Source organism: Rhinolophus sinicus, linkage group LG11, assembly GCF_036562045.2.
Source record: "Rhinolophus sinicus isolate RSC01 linkage group LG11, ASM3656204v1, whole genome shotgun sequence".
Lineage (NCBI taxonomy): Eukaryota > Metazoa > Chordata > Mammalia > Chiroptera > Rhinolophidae > Rhinolophus > Rhinolophus sinicus.
In genome coordinates this window covers 68250668-68274790 of record NC_133760.1, presented here as the reverse complement: position 1 = coordinate 68274790, position 24123 = coordinate 68250668, and the positions used below count along the sequence as shown (strand labels likewise).

General features: G+C 34.1%; 1 protein-coding gene across 3 annotated transcripts in view; it reads right to left on the bottom strand.

The window, feature by feature from the left end:
* ZNF800 (zinc finger protein 800) overlaps positions 1–24123 on the bottom strand; it is a 43681-nt gene that overhangs the window by 17023 nt on the left and 2535 nt on the right. For 2 of the 3 annotated variants that reach the window (XM_074315644.1, XM_019749050.2), the window contains exons 3-5: positions 20907–21002; positions 12843–12986; positions 9003–10695 (exon numbers count right to left, since the gene is read on the bottom strand). In XM_074315644.1, the coding sequence (XP_074171745.1) occupies positions 9003–10695; positions 12843–12986; positions 20907–21002 (1933 nt within the window). Of the gene's footprint in view, positions 1–5964; positions 7758–9002; positions 10696–12842; positions 12987–20906; positions 21003–24123 lie in introns of those variants that run through there. The other variant, XM_019749051.2, reaches the window with a different exon arrangement.

Here is a 24123-nt window from a genome sequence, read left to right as displayed (position 1 = left end):
AGCCAATCAACAAAGAGTGACCTGAGGCCAGCAATCTATGAAGAGGCCAGACATGGGAGATCTGCCCAACCTAACTGAACCAATCAGACCTTCTCTTGCACGGCTCTGAACTCAAGCTATATGAAGAGGGAAAGCAGCTGACAGACACAGAGAGGCAGGCAGCAGAAGTAATGAGGCAGTTATAATCATATTGAGAAGATATAGAATGAGATAATTCAAAAGAAAAAAAGTAGAAGCAGAGTCTAAGAAGGGCCAGTAGCAGCAAGAAGCAATACTTCTGCTACGAAAGCAACACCCAATCACTATAGAGTTGCACTGATTTTGTTTCGTTTCTGTAACACCTCATTGAAATCTACATGGTGGAGCCCGACAATTACTCCTAGATTCCCGTAAGACCTGGCCACTTCTATCTGCCTTATTTCCCCAGGTAAATCCTTCTAATAAACCTTGGGATAGGTGCTCTCTGTTGGTCCTATCCCAGCGGTTCTAATAAACCTCTCTTTACTAGCTACTGACCAAGTAAAACTGTGCTTGCAACCACAAGAAAAAAAAAAAAAAGCTCAGCACTGTATTTATATATATGGGTAGATGGGCGCACGTCCACTCACACACCTGCAATTAGACGACATGGCAAGTTGGAGGGCTAGTAATCCAAGCATTCTGGGTCTTACTTTCATCTTGTAGCGCCTGTGGTTTGAAAATACTGCATTACTTGGTCCTAGTTAACTGTTCTAGGAAGAAGGGCCTTCAACGAACTACCTTAAACCTTAAAAATTAATAATTCATATCATTACAAGTGTGCACTTAAGAGATTAAAAAGAGATCCTGGGCATTTATAGGCAACAAAACCATCTCTTAGAAGTTTATTCCTCTTGTGTATGCATAAATCTGTGCCCGAATTTCATGACAAATACGTGATTTTGTTCTCTTACAATCACAAGAAACAATAGTTGACTATATAGTCAAGTTGGCCAGGCAAAAAAGGGACAAACTGGAAAATTATGAAAATGTTTTGGAAAAAGTTTAACTTGAGGATATAAATATCATAAATTTAACATATATATTAAAAATTATTTCTAAATTTCACTGTGTTCTTGCCTGTCTTTACCACAGACAGCCCCATTAGTCTATCTTATCTCCCCAAAGTCTACCTATTCAAAGGAAAGGAGAACGATGCTCAGAAAGTCTCCAACACTGACAAATGCCCAGTCTGAATGCCAAGGAACTCACACAATTATCGAAGGATCAAAAGGCATGAAAATGACATGGTCACTCTCCCACAGAAGCTTAACCCTAACAACTTGCATGTCAAAAATTTACGGAAACTACATTAAAATGTACTTTTTTCATTTCTGTAACACCTGCTTGAAATCTACATGGTGAATCCAGTTTGCACAATTACTCCAAGATTCCCATAAGGCCTGGCCACTTCTATCTCCCTTATTTCCCCATATAAAGCCTTCTAATAAATCTCTCCTTACTAGCTACCAACCAAGTAAAACTGTGCTTGCAACTGTGATTCACTTAGGAAAGCCTTATTTTTATATTTATATATATATAATTCAGTCACTTGTGCACACAATGTTCCTGGTGTTTCGCTATTTTTTCATAGAAGAAAAGTATTCCTTGCTTTTTTTCCCATCTGAAACAAAAGCTACCAGTCTCAACTATCAGGTACGTGGGGGGTCAGGTCTACCAAAGCACTGATCTACCCAAAAGAGTCTCAGCTTTTAAAAAAAAATAATTTTGCACAGCTTAGAAAGTTTGATTAAAACCCACAGTTCCATTTCTCAGAGCTAATTTATTTTCAGGATAATCCCACAGATAGAAGGGCTTAAAAACCAATATTCAAAACCTGAGTTGTAGTAAGAGTTCTATGCACTTAAGGTTCATTTTGGTGGAATAATTTTTCCTCTGAATATAACATCATTACACACTCTTGTATTGAAAGCATTACCAGATTATATAGAACAGGACAGCCAAATACATTGCAAGTTATTATTGCTCAAGCATTCAAAGTGGGCTTTTCTGTTTAGTTTTGTTTGGCTGTTTTTTCAACCACATCAGTCTATTGCTTAAATGTTATGATATTTTGTGTGCCAGGAATATGCCCCAGATACCTGACGCAAGCATTTGAGTATCAGAATCATTAAGAAGCCACACAACCCAGGTGCTGGTACCCCAGCACTTTATCTGAAGTTCAGGATATGAAAGTTCATCCAAACCGAGGGACAAATTATACCAGTCCCTAAACACTAACATTTCTAAAATCATCATCTTATTGTTATAAAAACCAGGTCAAGAATAGTCAGGTGTGTGGATAAAGCCTCTCAGCAGATAACTGAACAGTCTTTGGGCCTCAGCTGAAATCTGGAGAATGGCCACGTGTATCATTGGCAAGACTGTTGAAAACTGCCATTTCTTATCTCTTCATGACACACTCACCAAAGAAATTCCTGACTTAGCCCAAATCGTGCTGTCCTGAAGAATCCACTCTTTCCAAAATTGCTTTCTTTCAAATAGTACTGCAAATCTACTTTTGTTTTATACAACTACTTCAGCTGTTAATATTTACTTCATGTCAGTCTTTTGTACATGACCAAAAATAAAATATTTCTGTGACAGGACACATACTAATGAGAATTTTAAGACAGATGGCTTACTCTTGGGAGTAAGCATAAAAACAAAGCCTAACTTACAATGAATGTGCTTACAACTACCTAGTACCTTTTTCAAGATCAATGAAAAATTTGAGTAAGAAGGATAAACTAGTAATATCTGATTAGAATAGTTTGTAGCAAATAATATAGTTGGTTATCTTCATTGTCCTAATTAAATACAAAAGCAGCAGCTAAAATAGGATGTGTTCTCAAAGTTCTCTTTTAATGCACACATTTTCATCTCAACTTAGAGGTCATAAAAAATTTCCACATTTGGATACGCTATGAAAATTACTTACAGTAATCGTATCTAACATTTATTGTAACACACAAGGCACTATTCTGAGAGTTTTACATGTAGGTTTCACTTTATCCTTAGAACAACCTATGAGGTAAGAAATATCTCCATTTTATACGTAATTAGGGCACAGAATGTTTAAGTAACTTGCACAAGGTCACACAGAAAATAATTTGTGGATTCAAAAATTTCACCAACTAATCTAGCCCCTGATTATTACACTAAGCTGTCAATGATGCAATGAATGTACTTTGCAAATGGTAAAATGTGCAAATGTAAGGAGCATTGATCAAGGGTACATGCTTTGTAGTAAGACCTAGTGTCAGGTCTCAATCTGTAATTTACTAGCTATGTGAACTTGAGTAAATCACCTACCTTCTCTAAACTTTAATTTTCTGTTCTATAAAATGGGGGTAATGAAGTAACGGTTCTTACTTCCTAGGGCTGTTGGTGGATTATGCATGTAAAAGATTACAGAGTACTTGGCATACAGTAAGTATTCCGTGAATGTTCATAATTATTAGCTAATACTAAGAATTCTCTTTATCATAAACTCTCATTTTAGTACTGGTGGCATTTTCTAAAATGTGAAAGCTATCAATATTGAGATAATAAAAGTTTATGAAATTTAGACCCAAAGTCTCAAAGTATATGACAGCACAGTGTGGAGATGGAAAAGGCTACTACTTACTTTATGTCATTATCAAACATTTATTTAAAGTGCCTGGGTATACATCAAAATGTGCTCGGCACTAAACAGAATTATCAAGACATAGTCCCTGACTTCAAAAATACAATCAAGCAAATTAATTCTGCTGAATGGGCACAAACAGCAAAACCTCCAACTTTGGGCCTTTTCCCAACCAGATGTTCCCACGTTCCCCTCGGCTTGTTCTGCGGTAGTGGTGAATGTATGCAGAGGAGAAGCTTAGAAATAAATAATAAACCTAACAAACAGAAGGCAGAGTATTAAGATTCAGGAACAAATGAGCTGACTTTCCACCCTCTTACCATTTAGCTAAAACATTTTAGCTATATCGATACTGATGGTCTCTGTCTATTATCCAGAAGACAAAATAGGAAAGAGCTGGAAGCTCAGAACAGAGGTCAGAGGAAAAGGATGCAGAAATAAGTTATACGGGAGGAGAACTAAATTTGGAAAGTTAGAAAAGCCAAAACAATTGTGAGTTTGAGTGAAACATGTTTTACTCTGCATTCTACCACGTGCCTCATGACTTAGAAACCAAACAACTAATAGCAGTTCTTAAGATTGCTGATCCTTTCTCCTTTTCAATCATGAGGTTTCCATTAGCTCAAGTCAGAAGAGGGAAAGAACAGCATAGAGCACAGAAGGGTTTTGTGTATCCCACAGCCGGTATCATGCTGCACATCTTAGAGCTCAGCTTCAGATCAACTATGAGCGCCATGGCTAAATCGTAATCCTGGTTTTATCTATGGATCCCATTAGAAAGTAACTCCTAAGGATCTAGATTACTTCCGTAGGCCCCTGCAGGAAACCTCATCTATAGTTTTAGAAGCATTTCTGTCTCATCTTCAGTGGTCATGCTATCTGAAAGAGATCTTTTGCAATTTCACGACAGGAAATGATAGCCACTTGTGCCTCTCCATCTCCATTCCTAGTTGCCATAACAGCTACTGGGAAACTCCTCTTTCTAGACCCACATGCTCAAGCCTTAGCAAAGACACAGAACTCCCCACTACTGCATCCATAGGCTCTTTAAATTAAGTAGAAGAGCCTATTTATTGACCATAAAGCAATATAAGAAACACATATTCCCCAAAAATGTGAAGGTACTTTTTAAACAATACAAGCAATTGGTGTCAAAACCTACCTCTTATATGCAAAACTAGGCTAAAACTTAAGGATGGGTAATTTATATATTCTTCAAGAACATACACATATATATTCTTTAAGATTTTCTTCTTGAAGTAGGGCGTAAAGAAGAAAAATAAGAGATGTGAACACCACCCCCAAAGTGGTCACTGTGCTTTCAAGGTACAGCTGCATATTCTACTGAGCACACCCAGTGTCAGCTATACCTCCTCCAGCTCCACTTACACTACCTACACTTAGGAAGTTGAAGTGCAAGCCACACCTTTTATTGCTTCTCCTCTTCCACCTCACATAGGAATGGAAGGTGTCTTCAGGAAAGAAGAGGAGTTGAATTCTACAGAAAAACTCTGAAGTGATCAAATAGCAGCACAGGACATAATCCTCCAACCAGGGGTCAGTCTTAACATGAGCAGTTTCTGAAGGTTTTACCTGCTTAACTATTCCTCCCAACAACAACCAGTGCTATTAATATCAGCTTATATAGCCTACATGCAGAAAAGCTTCTGACACAAATCTCCTGGGCCTCTTCTTAAGACCCTCAAGCCTCAGCCTCTGAGATGACGGCACTCAAGAATCAAAGTAAAACTAAAAAGTTAAGAATGAAGACCAGAAAGAAATAAGAACAAACAATTTCTAGTCACTTCTTACTTGTTCCTTCTACCTTTCTAAACTGGTCCCAGTTCAGCGTCTAACTTCTGCGTCTCCATGATCCATTCTTTGACTATTATGATAAAATATTCCTAATCTCTCTAGGCCCTTCTAATTTACCCCAGTCCTGACATAGTGCTAATTTTTTCTCAATGACCCACATAATAATTTTTGACAGTCTTTGAACTCCCTATTCCTCCTTCTAAATTTCTGTTCTGTGGCCCTGGAGTTATGACAGAGCAGACGTGTAAACAGGTGAGTAGGAAATTCCAGCAGTGGGGCTCCCCTCTACCAACATCAGGCTATTTCTCTTTCTTCCCGATAGTACTGAACAAATAAAGCAGAGAGGAAAAGGCTGCATACAGATGAGAAGCTGTAGCGAAGAGCTAGCCCGAGCTTTTTAGGAATCCTTACATCTTTTCACTGGTTATAGGTATTTAAGTCTGGAAAGTATCTTTGGAATATGTCTTGTGTGTAGGAATGCATAAAAGATAACACCTTACAAAAGTCAAACATACAGGTTTAATAATGTGCAACTAATGAAGATGGTTTATAAATGAAATACCACCTACACATTTAGTTCCCTAAATATATTACACTATTAATCATTAAAGTTAGACCTATAAGTACAAGTTTTCCATATGTGGAAAAGTAAATCTGTTTTTAAATTAAAGAGAAATTATCACTCTAATTCTTAAAAATAAAACTATCAGGATAAAATTCAAGTGTAGCTGCTCAGGTCACTGAATAAATTTAAATTTGATAATAAAACATTTAAGTTTCAACCAATGCACCTTGGTTCAGCACATTTAGCTGAAATAACTCCGAGTCTGGTTTATTTCCATCACATAAAGTACATTTTCCAACAAGAGCATGTACATTCAATATAGAACATTTCCAGCAACAGTTACAGTCTTTCTAGTTTCCTTTCACAGTATATTTTAGTGCAAAGCACTGGGAAGGGTAAATGTTTTTCTAGCTATAGAAGCATTTTACTATGACCTTGTGGATCTTCAACATTTTTAAATTTTGTACAAAAAGTAGTATAGATGGACAGGGTCCCTCCTAAGTACAGGTGTGAACCTATATAAAAACACGGTATAGTCTCTGCTGTACCTTTTAAAATTATAATTTGACAAAAATTACTAAAAAATAAAATATTCCCTAAAAAGTACAAAATATTGATACACAAAAACCTGTCCAAAATTTCATAAAGATAGATGTACTTCTGTTTTTCCTAAAATCTTGATTATAAAAATGGACAAGAATTCATTATTTTCCAAATTTTACAGTAGGAATCAAATATTATCTAAAGTGGTCATTTAAGACTTTACTTGGGAGGGAAAAAAGTCAGGGTTTACACCCCTATCTTCCTTTTTTAGCAATATTTAAAGAAATAAACTAGTATCATAAGAAGTGGTTGTGCATGGATTGTCTGCATCCATAAAAATATCAGTAAGCTACTTACTACCTTCATATAACATTAGTAAATGTGTGGTCTTTAAAAAACAATAGAAACTGAAAAGTTAAGTTGCCTCTATCATTAAAGTGCTTTGTATAAAATTTAAAGAAAAATAGGGGAATGTTTAATTTTCATAAAAACCTCAGATGTTTACAAATGAAAAATGTAATGATCCATGGACAAAAATGAACTAGAACTTTCCTGTAGTATATATTTTAGAATGAAACTTTGAAACATTTAAGTGCTGGAGAACAAGTTAGAAATAAATGGATTTAAAAATAATTACAAATATTTAGTAGGCTAAATATATATAATGTATTGATACTAATTTGTCTTTTACTCCTAACATACACTCACTAGGAAATCATATATCTATACAATTCAGATAAAAATTTTGCCAAATAAAATGGAACAAACCTAAAATCATTAAGATATAAAGTCTTGTCAATTAAAAATCACCAGTGGTGATATTTTCTTCAGGTTGTTGATCACTTTAATCAACAAATTGTTTGGAAAACAAAATTTGCAACATTTTTATAGAAACTGTAGACCAAATGCACAAGGTCAAGGATGGTTAGCTGATGGACTGTGATGACAATATATAATGTCACAGGTACTTGAAAGTGCTGGGAAAGGCAGTGCCTTTGAAACAAGTGGTTAGATGGTTATTATTTTAGTCAGAAAACAGCAGTTACAGTCGAATATTTATGAAAATGTTTTTCTTTTTTTTTTTCCTCATAGTACCATTTGAAGACGTTTAGTGGTTCTAACACCAATTTAAAGTCTTTCCACAAAAATGAACTCCAAACCTTTTCGTACATCACTTGAAGTTATCTGAGGAGAAATGGGAATAAATGAACACTTTTGAGTTTACCAATAAAACCTTGTTTTTAAAATTATACAATAGTAAATGACTTCTAAAGAACGGTTTCATCTCAAGTTTTCCACACAAATAAAAAAAAAGTGTGATAATCAAACCACAATATTTAACCTACTCAGCACTCAAACTATACTGCTTTAGAACCTGAATCCAAAACTAATTTAATACTAATTAAATATATTAACTGCCTTAACACAAGGGACACAGGTACTGAAGGTAAACTTTAAAAACACATAGAGACTTGCAAAAACAAGTCTAGGGAGTCTACTCCTTATTTTATATTGCATTTTAAAAGTCCACATTTGTTCCAAAATCTTATAAAAAAAAAAAAAGTAGTATTTTTTCTTTCTTCCCGATAGGGATTTTACTTTTTTTGCAACGCACAACCACACACACCAAAATAAACCAAAAAAACAAGAAAATCCCTATTTAATAATATTAACTATGTTGAAATTATCACCAAAAAGTGTATTTAAACAAAAAGGGAGAAATAAGAGGAAATAAAAGTGATTACCTAAGTAATCACTATTTCCATTGATCAAAACTAAAAAACTGACACATACTCCCAAGAAGGAAAACATAAAAAATTCCAAACTTTTGTTTGTCAAGTTTCCCCTTTGCCTAGAAGCACTATGTTAAAAGTAAATAATAAATGTTAATCGCTCTAAATTCATTTTGGGGATTTTTTTTTTCTGAGTGCAGCACTTTATTTAGCCGTCACAGATTAATTTTTACAATAATTACAGTGCCTCAAAAGACTTTTTTCCTATAATTATCTCCTTCACAAATTCATTCTAATATATTTAACTTTCCTACAACGCATTAATTAGTAGACTAAGTCACTGAATCAAATTAAACCTGTGCAAAGTTAGTTAAACAGAAGTCTTCTATTGTAAACATAAGCCAATATAAATGTGTATTTTACAACAGTGAGAGGAAAGCACTGACCCTGTGCCATCTACCTGTAACTATATTGCATTGTCCTGTGGAAGTTCTGAAGTTAACTTTTGTTCCCAAGCCACTGGAATAAAGGTCACTGAAGAGATAAATGCAATATGCACATTACTCTTGCAGTTCCCACTGCCATAAGATATATGGAAGCAAACATGTGTTAAAATGGAACCAGCTATAAATTAAGGTCAAATGATTTTTTTAGTTCGATGGGGGGAAAAAAGCAAAACTCTGTAACTGTTCCTCACCAGACAAGAGCCTTAGATCTTGTACTTCGGCCTTTGGTTTTGTTTCCTTCAGGTGAATTGGAAGCATTTGCCTTATGAGTTTTCTTATGATGTTCAAGATAAGTCTTTTTGGCAAATGCCTTTCCACATTTATTGCATCTGTGAAGAGAAAAGTTTTTTGTGACTTTTACTTCAATACCAACGTCAGCTACTTCATACTTTTTACTGGGAGAGTTAGAAGTGCCATCATGTTTTGAATCACTGTGTTTTGCTTCATCCCTCGAAGGGCCTCTTTTAGCCACTTTATTTAGAACAAAATCAATGGGCTTTTTTATAGCTCTGATCTCCAAACTGGCTGTTATTTTCCCAAGATAGCGGGATGACTTTTTATGAACCACAGTTATATGTCGTATCACATCACGCTTCCGACGAGTTTCGTAAGTGCAAAGAGGACACTTGTAGAATTTAACATAAATGTTATTCCCATCTGTGTGCAACTCAATGTGTTTAGTCAAGTTCTGTTTGGAAGTAAACTGACGTTTACAAAGTTTACAGTAAAGTTGCTTAAAGTCAAAGCCAGCTGAAAGTTTTGGTTTCCTGGTTTTTTGCTGGCCACCTGCAGCAGACGGACTAGTTGATTTAGGGCTTTCAGAGTCTTGTTTAACTTTATTTTTCTGTGCTGCCGGTGTGTTCTTTTTTTCATTTGAATGATTTGTTCCCTTTAATTCATTCTGTGGAGAAAGGGTAATGGAAGGGGGTGAAGATTCTACAGAATCTGCTGGTTCAACTTTAACTTTTATTTCTGAACTGTTGGCAGTATTATTAGGGCCTTTCTCTCTTTTAGAGTTTGTTCCAGAAAGAGTTATCTTGTGGACAATTTGCATATGTCTTTTAAGCATTATTTGTGAACTATATTTCCTCTTGCAAAGGAGGCATTTGCATGCAGTTAAATTGTATTCAGCCTTTGAAGACGACTTTTGTTTTCGAGTCTTAAAAGATTTTTTAGGAGGAACAGAATCCAGGAACAAAGGTTGCCCAGGCTTTGTTGCTATATCAGGAGTAATTGAATCCCTCCTTAGTCCTCTATGAACTTCATCAAAATGCCTTCTTACATTCGCTTTTGTAGCAAATGATTTACAACATACTGGACAACTCCTACTTAATGGAACTAGAACATTCTTACTGCGTCCTTTAGAGGATTGGTTTGGATTCTTTCGTGTTTCAATGTACTTTTTTAGTTCTTCCATCTTTTTCTTATGTACTTTTCGAATGTGACGACGAACACCTCGTCTGGAATTGAATTCTTTTCTACAAAGACAGCATATCAACTGGTGACCAAAATCAGAATTGTCAGAAGTTTCCAAGTCAGCCTGTGATTCCTGAGGTTGTTCATCAGATGTAGGTGCAACTTCATCTGCAACAATCTCAACAGGAGGGGGCTCTACCGTTTCCACTTCTGTATCTGTTACTGGTACTGTTTTAGACTGTTCAGTGCTGGTTTCCTGTATTTGAACTTCACTTTGTTCTGGAGTACTGCTTGACTCTGTGACTTCAGTAGGATTATCAGTCCTTGAAATATATTGAAACACTGCATTCTGATTAGTTTCTATGGGTTCTAGCTTAATAATATATTCTCGCTTGTCCACACTTGGATATATGGCTTCTAGTAGATCGTTTATGGCTTGGCTTTGTTTATCATTTACATCAGGAAGGTCTGTTAAGGAAAAAACAACATTTTAATCTGAAATAATTGGTCTTCTCTAGCCCTCTAATGTTTTTTAATGTATTATGAACGCTTATCTTAAAATTTGTTATGTTTCTGGTTCATCTTTCTATTTACAACAGCATTCTCTTTTCAGTATTTTATGAAGACAGAAACTAGTATTAAACTAAAACTTGCTTTAATTTAAAACCTCATTAGGGTACGCAAATTTTGAGAAATAGATGCAACTGAAGACCTATTTCCACTTCTAAGTGCCCTTAATATAAAATAGATGAGCCTATGGATGTCTTAAATCATAAAGTATTTCTTAGTTTTAATCTAAAATATTTAGGCTACCAAAGGCAAATCAGAGTTCTCATAACCCAAGACGGAGAAAACATCATAAAGAATGTTACTATATATAAAAACTTTTTTTTTTTTTTAGAAAACATAGCAGTATTCCTATTAACCTAATTCACAATAAATTACCTAGTCTAATTGTATGGAGACATACTTATGGAAATGTAAAAGAAAATTTGTAGGAAAATATATAAACATGAATGACATGATACATAAGTATTTGCTAAACTTGGTCCTATTACGAGTCTCCTTAACATGACACAATTCTATTAAAACAAATGATTAAAAATTACAGATTTATTCTGAAAATAGAGCTAGTTTTATTTACTTGTGCAACAATTACAACTCTATAGGTAACTAAATATTCCTATTTTAACACTGGTTGTGTTTCCAGATACAACTCTAAATTCTAGGTAGAAACGCAGCATCAAATCTGCTATCTATTTAGAAAGTAAGAAATGATTTGTTATAGCTCTTCTCATCTACTCATCTTCCTTTTTAAAAAGTAGTGTCTTTAAGAAAGATAACACTTTCCTTCACAAAGTTTTTCTGGAGTGAGTATTGGCAAAAAGAGTGCACAATAATCCAGCAAATCCGTTTATCTATTTCCTGCTACAAGTCAACTCCACACTAAAAAGTAACACGTAACTACCAAAAAATTAACTTCTTTTCTAATAGTACTTAATTAAAAAGTTAGATTTGAAACTAATCTTTATAGACTGGCTTTTCATTTACATCTCAATGATAAAACGAAGTATGGTAGATTCTATAGCAATAGGAAATTTCCAGACACATATGGAATTTTCATTTCATCTATCTCCTGTATCATGTTTTAAATCGGTTTCATGCTAATGATTAATGCAGGACTTAGGATAACTAAATTTGCATTCATTCCCATCCCAAAGGTTAACTTAAAAACACACAAAATCCATAATGCAACCATAGTATCTAACGGACAAAATAAGTTCTATAGTAAGTCCACAAGAGTTAAAACCCTGAATAAGAATAATGAAAGTAACCTATTACTTATTAAAATATTTTAAGGAAATTACATTAGTTTTTTTAAAGGAAGAAAATAACACCATTATACATATTGCTAACTTAATCATAGAGGGGCAATACATTTAATTCAACAAACATTTAATTCAACAAAGACTTTATTAGCCTACTATCTACCTTTACCTATTTCAGATCTCAAGTTAGCCCATAATACAATCTAACTTCTGATAAAAAGACTAATATAAATTTCACTGAGAACAAAACTGACCTTCAAATCAAGACCCAGAGAACATTAGAAAGATCAGTAAATATTTTTTAATGTTCTCTACCATTTCCAAGAAATCAACTCATTTACTCATTCTTTACTCTGCTCTCAACAATCTCATTTACTTAAGGGGAATCTAAGCAAAAATCTAAGTCATATCTGGTGACAAGTTGTTAAAGACGTAAAGAGGAAAAATATCAATACCACCCTTCAGGCATTAATTTAACTTACAAAAATCCTGAATATAACCTATATGATCCATATGAACACTCAAAAACAATATTCAGTATTTTAATACAAACAGATATATTCATAAATCTAACCTCATATATCTTTAGGAAAACCCAAATGAAGAGCACATACATGTAAGTACCTTCCTAAGAAACTGAATACAACATTGAGTCAAGTATTTAATTTTATTCTCTATTATTAAATTATCCATAACTAGATATCCATAATTTAACACAAACATATAGTTATAGTATAAAAATACTTAATTGTAAAATGCATAACTGAATACGTAAATAAAACTTACTGTCATCCATCTGGAGACTTGGTGGGCAATAGAATTTTTTATGGGTAATTAAATTTGGTAATCCTCTGAAGAGACTGCGGCATAATTTACATTCAAAAATAGTGTCCACATCTTTTAATAAAATATGCTTAAGTTGTTTAGTTCCTGAGGGAAAAAAGAAAAGAAAACTTCACACAAAAGGTAACTTTAATATGTACTTTAAACTGGGCAACCACTGTTGACAACCCAAAAGTGCAGTTTTATTCTTTAAAAACAAAATATACAGTCAGTGCCAATTTCTACTACCATGTATTCAGGATTAAGTTATAAACTAAGTTCTATGCAAAAATCCTACTATCATTTAGATATTAGGGGAGCTAAAATTGATGCTCTTTTTCTAATGCAACAGCCAATCAATTCTTGGGATAGCCTAATAGTGGTTCAAACATCTGTTTGGTCATCACAATAACCTGGGAATAAAGATGTATGTGATCCACCGCTAGAGATTCTAATTCTATGGATCTGGAGTGGGACAGAAGAACTAAATGTTCCCATTCCCTCCCATTTTCTGCCAAAGTTTTTGGCTGGTTCTTCCAGCTCTTTCTGCATTAGGACGTGAACACAGAGTTTTGTAATACATTTTCCCCCGATTCCTTAAAGAAGGTCAAAACTGACACAGGTTTGTCTGTGACTTTCCTTTTTAAATTCAGCTCAAATTATTTCAGGTTCTGGGCCAACACAGGATTATGGTCATTTACTGTGACAGTAGTTGTCCATAATTTTGAATTTTGCTTAGGCCTCTTGTTATCAACATAAATTTATTCAAAACCTTTCTCCCTCAAACCCCAATTGCAATTAATTAAATACTGACATAGTAACTAGTTTAAAGTCTGTCTTCTCCACTAGATTATGAACTCCAAAGTAGCCAACACCAAGTCTGTCTTATTTATAAGTATAAAGTGCTCAGCTCTAATAATGCTCAATAAATATTCGTTGAAAAAATGCCAGTGATCTAGGGAACCTGAGCACTATAACAAAAGATCAAAAGGCAAAGAAAAAATAAATGGCAACAAGCATCTGATCTTTGAAATAAAAACATCCACAGGAAAAAATACACAACTGGGAAAAGGTCTTTTGTCACTGATTCCTATAGGTCTTTGCCACTGGTAAAATCACAAAATTAATATGAAGCACTTTCCTAATTAAGGAGCGCCTTCAGTTTCATCAAATAAAAACAAATGATAATAATATTCACTCAAATTAAACAGGAAAAATAAAGCATCCTGAAAAATATCTTTAAGACTAGCTAGATGCAAAGTGTTCGTTCCATGACTCAACAAGCATCTGACTATGTATTTAGCTTGGGACTACTGGAGAGTAAACACAATCTTAGTAGTATAATTAATACTAGAGAGTCCATAAGAGTTAAGCATTTCTAATTCAATCTTTTGCAATCTGTTTACGTTGAATTTTTTTATTAATTACCATTGTATATTTTATCACCATTTTGAATACAGGCCAGCCCTCAAAATTCTACTGCAAAAAGACTGATTACCAGATTATTAGAACTTTACTAAGTCTTTAGAGATTCCAATTCTGATAGCTGTGTGACCTTAAAGAGCTATATAATCTTTGCACTTTGGTTTATCCATCTTGTAAAATGAACAAACTATACCAAACCTATCTTAGAGAATTATGAAAGAAAATATGAACCTAAATCCCCCCCAAAGTTAAGTTATACATCTAGGTTTCTACTGGGGAAAAAATATGTATAACGAAATAATTTCCACCATTCCCTAAATCCAAATCAATATTTACTCCACTAGACTGTATTAACACAAAATCAGAAAACATAATTTTTAAAAAATTCAGAAGACAGTCTGGGTATTACTCTTTATATAAAAGTAAATTATGCACATATATACATGCGTACATACACACATTATTTGTGCAGTCCAATTCACATTACAAAATATATTGGCAATAAACTGCTCATAGTTCACAGTTAACCTCATAAGTGATTGACAGACTAGGAGAGGTAGACTGATGGTAAAAATACTTTAAATGAAAACCTCTATAACTGATCTACATGAAGTTCTCAGGAAGTATAGTTGAGTGTAGTACCAGTAGGAAGAAAACATAGGAAATATTTGCACACTTGAATTAAAAGACCTGCAAGACCTACACTAAAGATTCAATTCTGCCTTTACAGATAGTCAGAAAGAACTACAGAGGGAAACAGAAATAACCTGAACTAGGTTAACCTAAGAATTCAACTGAAGGTTAGTAGCTTGGGGGATGGGTTATCACTTTATGAAGGGTTTAAATGTCTTAACTATTACATTGCTTTGTACACGTGAAACTGAAAAAAAATAAACAAAAACGAAAGAATTCAACTGAAGAATTAAATGAGTAATACAGTGAGGTTACACATAAAACAGTTACTTGTAAAAATGTAAGACTGCATCCCTAAATCAGACATATCCCTTTGTTTACCAGGTTCTCTCAATCAACCATGAAAAATATATATATTAATTCTTATATATACATTACTAGTTATAGAGTTAGTTATATTCAGTAGTGTGCCCAATAAACATTAAAAAGTATTTAGCTCTAACCTTGACTAGTCACTCTTAATTATCGATCACAAACACTCCCTCACCCCCACTCCACCTACACAAAAGGTACACATACACGGTTGTGTTGATCTGGGCATAACAAATGTACTTCAGATCCATGGATTCACCAAATTCTATTTCTCTGTCACTTTTAAGGTCTTCACCTGTTTTTTCTCTTCTCTCTGCTTATAACATTCTCCCATTTCCCTAGTCTGGTTCATCTGCTGTGATCCTTCAGATCCCAGGTTAGATGTCACTTCCTCCAGGAAGCCTTCTCTGACCCCTCCTATTTTTTTGTTAAGAATTCTTCATCTATATTCCCATAGCATCCTACACACCTGTATTATCCTACTATCTCGTAATTAATTACTTTTCTGTATCCCCATTAAACTGGAAGCTCTAAAAGAACAGAGAAGTTATCGTTTAACGCTCACCACTATATTCCCAGCCCTCAGGCCCATGCCTAATTGACATTTTTTAAATGACATATTGAAGAGCTTTCTCTATGTTTAAGAAAACCTCTATAAATAAGATGTTTTTCTAGTCTACGTAAAGGTGACTGGGAGGTCAAAAAAGGGACCTGAAAGATTTTCTAATTCTATTTACACATTTTACAAATGAGAAAAATAAGATGTCACTCATTCCACAAATACAGATAGTGACAGTTTTTCCCTAAGTTAGTTTCAGTAGCCATTTAAGGTTTTGTTTTTTTCCCCAAGGGGACAAAATAACTTTATTGTAATCAGCTACCATTTTCTGACTGTTTACTTGCTAACAATTAGACAGCCTCTGTCAACAGCTAAAACTTTGTCACCTGAGACACCTGGTCAGCAACATAGCTCTTCCACAGCTCTTGATCCTGAAGACAGCCATGCTGCCTTACTCCCAATTATTCCTTTTCCTGTCACTTTCTTACCTTAAATTATCTTAGAAGTCACTACACACTGATTACATATCAGTATTTTTCAAAAAAACAGCCCTCTATAAAGGGTAAGGTTTTTGATGCCTAGAAATTAACTAATTAGTTAATATTTCAGATTCTCACACATAACAGGTGTTCAATAAAAATAAGTCAAACCTCATCAAAGGTTTATCTTGTGCTATTCCTTAATACCAAATATACTGTATGCATTGACAAAAATGCTTAAAAGATTTTTTCCAAAAAGAATCAGTATTTACATTAGGTTGGAGGGCTGTCACTTTACATGACATAATATCAACTCTTCCATGCTAGACAAAAACAAGCTTTCTTTTTTTTTTCCTTAAATATACTGATATGTTGGTTAATGACCATTGTAAGGTGTGGCAGTCATCATTTTTAAACGGTCCACTTCTTGCTTTACTATTATTGACTCACACATGAGCTCAGTCTTCTTCAGGACGACTATTTAACCACAATATCATCCCACCACTGCAGGCAAAGCTTTAACTCCTGTCAAACTGCCTGAGTTCCAAGGCAAGTACGAAAGAAATTTCTAACTGATCATCCCTTTATGTAAAGGTAAAAAGTAGAAAAACTTAAGAATATTAAGATTGTTATCTTAAAACCACCACCTACAAGGGTTGGTGAAAACAAATTACTAGGTTAATCATGGAACATAAATTTATAAGAGGAATAAAATTACTTTATTGCTTACTTAGTGAATATTTGAGTTTAGTTTAACAAATATTTATTGAACATCTATTAAATACCAGGTACAATGTTATTCACTGGAGACATGAAAGTGAAGGGGACGATATGTACCTTTGAGAAATTCCCAGACTAATATAAATGTCTGCTCTTCTAAAAACAGCCCCAAATGACATGCTTTGAAGATGAATTTAAGAACAAATCAAATAAATCTAAATTTTTCTTACTCATCCAGGAAATATCTAGTCCTATTTTAAATTGCCTACAATTGCTATGTAAGAAACAAACAAAAAATCCATCATATAGCAATATGGTACTCTCTTCTTATGTATCTCTGATAAATCATAATTCCATCCTAACCTTTTGCTTACAGAGTCAGAAATGAGACATCATCACCCAGTCATGGCTTATACTAATTGACGTTAAAGTTGCTTTAAGCAGTTTAAAAAACAAAAACAAAAAAAAACTTCTAAGGAGTTCAATGACCAGATCTAAATTTAGGAAGATAATGACAGTAACAAACACAAAGCCAATTCTCATTTTCACTACAATTTATTCCTCCCTAAAATAAAATAAAAATGCTGTTCGTTGTACATAGTAGTCGTGCATTCTACAGGTAGAATCTTTTTTCTGTAATATTACATGTTGTCTCTTTTTATAATATTACATATTTCAAGAATTCAAAAAAAGATGTCAATTTCATATTAAAGACTAGTTTTGAATACCAGACAAAAATGACTATCCTTCTCTTTCCTCCCATTTTTTCTGTTTCTACCCTTAGGGAAATCCATAACTCCTCTATCTCTACCAGAAGACTAAGAATGAATATTAAGCCCAATTAAATCCATTTTAATAAACTGCTTTTGTTACTTAAAATTTTGCTATTTAAAATTTTGTTTCAGTTTGGCGAGAAAAGTCAGGAAGAAAGGAAGCTAAAATAAAAGTGTGAATGGATAGGAGGGAAATTTGAAGACACTGAGTCACAGATGTGCTCCTAGAAGGACTAACAGAGCCAAGCCAAGGCTCCAACAAAGGGCTGGCACAGTAAAGGTAGGCCCAGAAGTCAGGGATTCAGTGCAAAAGGCATGTCTCAAGTCACCCAACCATCAGGGATTTCAGAGTAGAAAATCTGTAGGTCTGGCAAAACAGGCAGTTTTCTACCCAAAAAAAAAAAAGAAACATCTATCTATGGAAAAATTCCAAACAAGAGTGGAATGTACTATTAATAAAGCAAACATACATAACAGTACGCAGAGTCGGCTACTACCATTTGTATTGGGAAGAAATTAAGAGACATATGATATATGCTTCTATATGTATAGAAGGAAGGTCTCTGGAAGAAGATACAAATCATATAACAGTGGTTGCCTGAGCAAAGAGAGTTATTTTTGTATTTTTGTATCTCTTTTTGTACTTCTTTATTTCTTAAAAACCACAAGCACACATCACTTATTCCAAAAAAGAAAAATCTATTCAAATTAACTTACAAGTCAAGCAGAAAGAAATAAAAATATCAGAGGTCAAGCAGAATTTGTAATTTAAAGACAGGAAAACAGGCCAAAACAAAAGCTGTGTGAGGCAAAGAGAATGATCAAAACTGGTCAAGCAGTCATTACAGCACACATGGCGTTGGTGGACCTAAACAATGAGTCAACTCCTTCCTCAGCCTTTCATGAACTTCCAGCTTGGGTAGGAATTAAAACCAGGTCATAGAGCCCAGTGTAGGCAGGAGAAGGTGAGTCACTTAAACAGGAATGATACAGTAGCTGAAGACAACTATCTGAGCTGGAAGACAAAGGTAGATATCCTAACACATTACTATTGCCCTACCTGACTTTGCCTCTATAGGTCAACAAGAACAAAAGCATGGACTTCAAAGTTCTACCTGCAGATATCTGTCAGATGCATAACAACCAAGAGAGCTCTTTATACGTGTGTGACCTCGCTGTAATGGAAAGAGCCTACAAAGAGATGAGTTGTTGAAGGCAGGCTTGGGAGTAGAGTGGGGCCTAGGAGGAACTTCCAGGAGTCTCCGAGTGGGAAGCAATCTCAGTTCCTAAGGCATATGGTCCCAAACCTCAACCCCATCCTCCCAAGATTTCAGCTAGCCACAGCTTGAATACCTCAGTGTTAACTAAGAGCTACCTTAGTAGACTTTAGATTATCCATATATGTAAGAGATTATTACTATCTTGAGGAAATTAAAATTCCTTAGTTATAAGATACATTCATGAAGTAAAATAAATCAATTTTAATCTAAGATTAGTTTCTCTGTACCAATCAGTACATTTCTAAATGATCTTTAATTTAAATTATTGGTACTTAAAGAATTAAAATTTTAGTATTTTCAGAATTTGCCTAAATAAAAAATAACTCAGAAGGCAAATTTGCTGGGGACATTTAAAAAAGAACATATTACCCATTTCACAGTCTCTTTACTTTAGCTAATAAAAAAATGGCAAACATAGAAAACAGATTATGACCACAGTATAAGGAAACAAATCATTTCATTTTTAAATATTAATCTTTCAAAGTTAAAAAAATACAAATTTTGAGTATAGGATCTTGTCGAAAAAGTACTTTTTGTAAGAAAGCATTTATGAATGGATCAATTCTAACTTCTTAAACAAATAAACACTATAATATACTGAAGCAGAAAATAAGATTAATTTCAAATTATGAATTTTTAAAAAGCAAAACAGATTATGCCACCAACCAACATGAGCACAGGCATAGGGTAAACACTAAATACTTCTTGAATTAAATAATACATAAAAGCAATGCCATGAGAACTATAGATGAAAAGTCTAAGAAATGGATCTTAGAGAGTCAGGAAAAATCCTTTAGATTAAGGTACAATTTTTTTCTTGGAATACTAAAGTAAACCAAATATATGCTATTTCCCTTTACAATGTTTTAAAAACAAGCACCTCAAAAAATTTCTCATCAATACAAAACACGTGGTGCATATAAATTATCTTTTCCTTTGAATCTCAGAAATTTTTCATTAAGATAGTAAGCTTTAAAATAATAAAAGATATTCTAATTCTTTAAGTATCCATCAGTCATGTTTGCTTGTTCATATTTGACTCAATAGTCTGAAATGTCAGAGAAGCCAAATCTAAGAGGTGGACAAATGGATCATAAGAATCACAGCAACTTAAGATCTTACTGACAGCACAGGAGTTCTAACAGTTCTCAAACATTTATATGTAGCAAGCAACACCTATTTTAAAGCATTGGATTGCAACTGCACAGATACACTTATATATATAATTATTATAAAACCTAATAGAAAAACTAAACAAATTTATCTGCAGATATCAGGGCTGGAATAAGTTTTTTCTATCTTGTACTCTATTAAAGATATTTAAATTCCAGAAACTCCAGGGTTAGGCAGAAGGTGAGTCACAGAGATGATAAAGTAATTAATCTAGAACAAGTGACATCTCCAACATTCTGAGTAAATAATCTACTACGCCAAAGCTTATAAAGACCCAGTATAATTTACTAATGCCCTTTGAGAGTTTATAAAGCATGTCAAAAAATAACAATGAATCTTTAATAGGAAGAGGCACTTTATCAACAAATATACCACATGTTACTTTAACCATATTAAGTTTATTTTTAAATTAATGTATAATATATAGTACTGAAAAAGAATTTTTAGATCAAGTTAATATTTATTCATCCACTTTTTAAAAAATATGACATTAAAAATATTCTATTAAAAAATCAACGTACACATTTTAATTTTCAAAAATTATTTCTAAGGATTTCTAGATAGTTTTTAACTACTATGTGAAGATTGAAAAATACATCCTAAAACATTCATACCTGATCGAAAGCATTCAATTATTTGCTGAATACCAGATTTGGATGTCTGTAGTGGTTGCTGTAACAAAGGAGCATCTCCGGGTTCCAGGATATAAACTACATGAAAGACAAATACCCACCCCAATCCCCACAAAAAAGGGTTATTTAAATCATTTACTCTTGAAGAAAAATAATGGCTTGCTACAATCATGTAAATGACAAGTACACTTGTATATGTTTCACCATCATCGTTGTAAAGCAAAATGAAATAATGGGAAAAGAAATAACTAAAATCATTCTCAATTCAAGGCTAAAATACGGCTACTTAAGACTAGAAAATAGGTTTAAAGACAAAGATCTTCCTATTCTGGTATTATTTAGTACATACTACGTGTCATGTTTGCCTTTGTATTCCGCTTGAAGAGAAACCTCTATATTTAACCAAAACTCAAGGGCAATGATGGCATAGCCGTACCTCATAAACCATTCCAAAACCCTCTGGACAATCTACTACAGCTCTCTGGGCAATCATAAGGGAACTCAAAAACCACTGCCTAAAGGAAGAACTGGTGGAGTGCACAATGACAGATGTACAAGAATGTTCACTGCAGCACTCTGCAGCACTGTAAATAATTGAGAAAAATTTCAAACTTAAAAGTCTCTCAAAAGGAGCCAGACTAAATGAGCTATGAAATATCCATACAATGGAATCTCTGATGGCTGTTAGAAAGCATGAGTTAGATCTACATGTACTGACAACAAAAGACATCAATAATAGATTAAGAATATGATCTTTTATATTAATATAAATTAATATATTTCAGTAGATACAGACAGGCATAAATTTAACGTATATTTGTGTATATGTATAAATGCTAATATAAACACAAAAAGTCTGGTGGGATAACAAAACTTAACAAAGGTTCTGTCAGGGTGGATTTACAAGGGTGATTTTCACTTTCTGCCTCCCTTACACTTCACTAGTACTTCAGAGCCTTGGTTTTTAGAAGCGTGCATTTGAGAAAGAACGTATTTTCATAAGTAAAAATATTTCTTTTTTAAAAATGAAAATTTTCATTTTCCTATACAGAGGTCTAGATCATCCCTGCTTTCCAAAATTATCAGATTAGCAGAACAAATATGCAATCAATTAGATAATGGTGATATGAAACAAGGTAAGTGAAAGGAAAACTGAGTTTTCCATCAGATATCAAATAGAGATGGCTATGGTGGAGAAAACCGGCCACTTTAATTACCTCTTGTTTCAATAGACTATAACGTTCTTCTCGACTATTACCATCTTAACCCAGGATCACCTGCTCAGTGTGGGGAGATAAGGAAGCTTACTTCAGTAATGTGTGCGGCTACTGCTTCACAGCCTGGGCTTGGATAGCACTGAGCTTTCTGATAAAGGTTTGGCTAAAGCCTGTGCTATGTATATAGACACAGCCTTAGATTCTTTAAGGCTTCAAGACTTGTGCTCAGTATACACAAATAAGAGGAACTATGTTTCAGGACCACGTCACTTCATTAAGCAAAATTCACCTAATTTTAAGAGATACTTTAGAGGTATTTTAAATAAATTCAGAACATACACACAAACACAACTCATTCTGATAACATCTGACATTGGTACTAACTGCAGTGATTACGATTCCAGACCTGGACTGACTGCGCTGAAATTCCTTTTCTGCCAACTAGGGCAAATTAAAATCTCTGATGTCTCTTTTCTCTAAAATAGGGATAACAAAAATACCTAAATCACAGGACTGTGTGAGGATTAAATTAGCTAATGCAGGTTAACTGGTTAAAACAGAGCCCAGAACATAGTAAGTGCTCAATAAATGTTCTATCGCCATCACCATCACCACCATCACCATCTCCATCACCGTCATGTACAAATCAATTGCTTTCCTGACACTAAAAACTGAAATCTTTTCCAAAATCTAAGAGAAGTAATAAAATTCAACCCCTTATAGAAACAATAGCAAAAGTTTGTAAATAGATTGGTTACACCATTTATTCGGATTAAATGAATTTCTTTCCAGTATTTGTACATTAAAACTGGTAACTGTTTAAAAAATATAACTACAACAAAAAAGGATGGAAATTGTACAACTGTAAAAAACTAAAAGCTTCAAGGTTTGGCCCTGTAAGTGGCAAGAATTCTAGAAAGGGAGAATGCAAAAACAGTAATGATTAAGGGAGGGAATAAAGGAAAACAATGGAAACTTAGAGCCCCCTTCCTCATTTAGGTCCATTCTCCAGAAAAGTTTCTGTAATACACCAAATTTTACTTCCACATGACATCTGATTTTAAAGCAAGCGCTAAATTTTGTTACCCATCACTGCTACCACCAGAACACATGTACCTCCTGAGATACCATTCAAAATAACCCCAGGTTTAGTTACGCATGGACACAGCCACTTGGTAGACACGTCTGTGTAGTTCCCATTTAAGAAACTGTTTTTCCTTCATTTGAAAACATACATTAAAAAACATTATGTATTAATATTTTATAAAGTTTCTTCTGACATATCACTTCCAACAGGTTACATGGCCATTTAGGGGGAAAACAAAAAAAAACAGCATCTCCCTCCAACCAAAAAAACCCAAACCCTCAGAATTTTAACATGTTTCTTTTAACACAATTCCAGAATAAAACACAAACACAAAACAAGTTAACACAATTCCAGAATAAAATATTTATTTTTGTAAGAGTGCCTCCTACCTTTCAAAAAGCCCCTTAAAAGATCCTTTTACTTACGATGTCTGGGGTTTGCTTACATATAGAGGGTGGGGAGGAGAGTAATCATGGGGAGGGGAGAATAGAGATAAAAAGAGACTGCCCATGTATTGATAACTGACGGGAGTTGTAGGTTCCTTTATACCATTCTCTCTACTGTAGAATGTTTGAAAACTTCTATAATAAAAAACATTCTGAAAACATAACTAAGAAAATACTTCACATACACTGGCACAAACTGACCCATCCTATCAAGGCCTCCTCAGGGAAACACTGCTCTCAGCCAAGGAACTCACCCACTATTCATACTGCAAACCAGGACAGACCTCTCAGAAGAACCCATTCAAAGAATTTCTCAAACATCTGATCATTTTCTTCTATTGTAATATATTCCTCTCAGTACTGAAACCATCCTCACTCAGCACCTACCTTCCTCTGAAATAATGACAATTAACTACCCTGTAAGTTACAAACTTCTACCTTTCCACTGA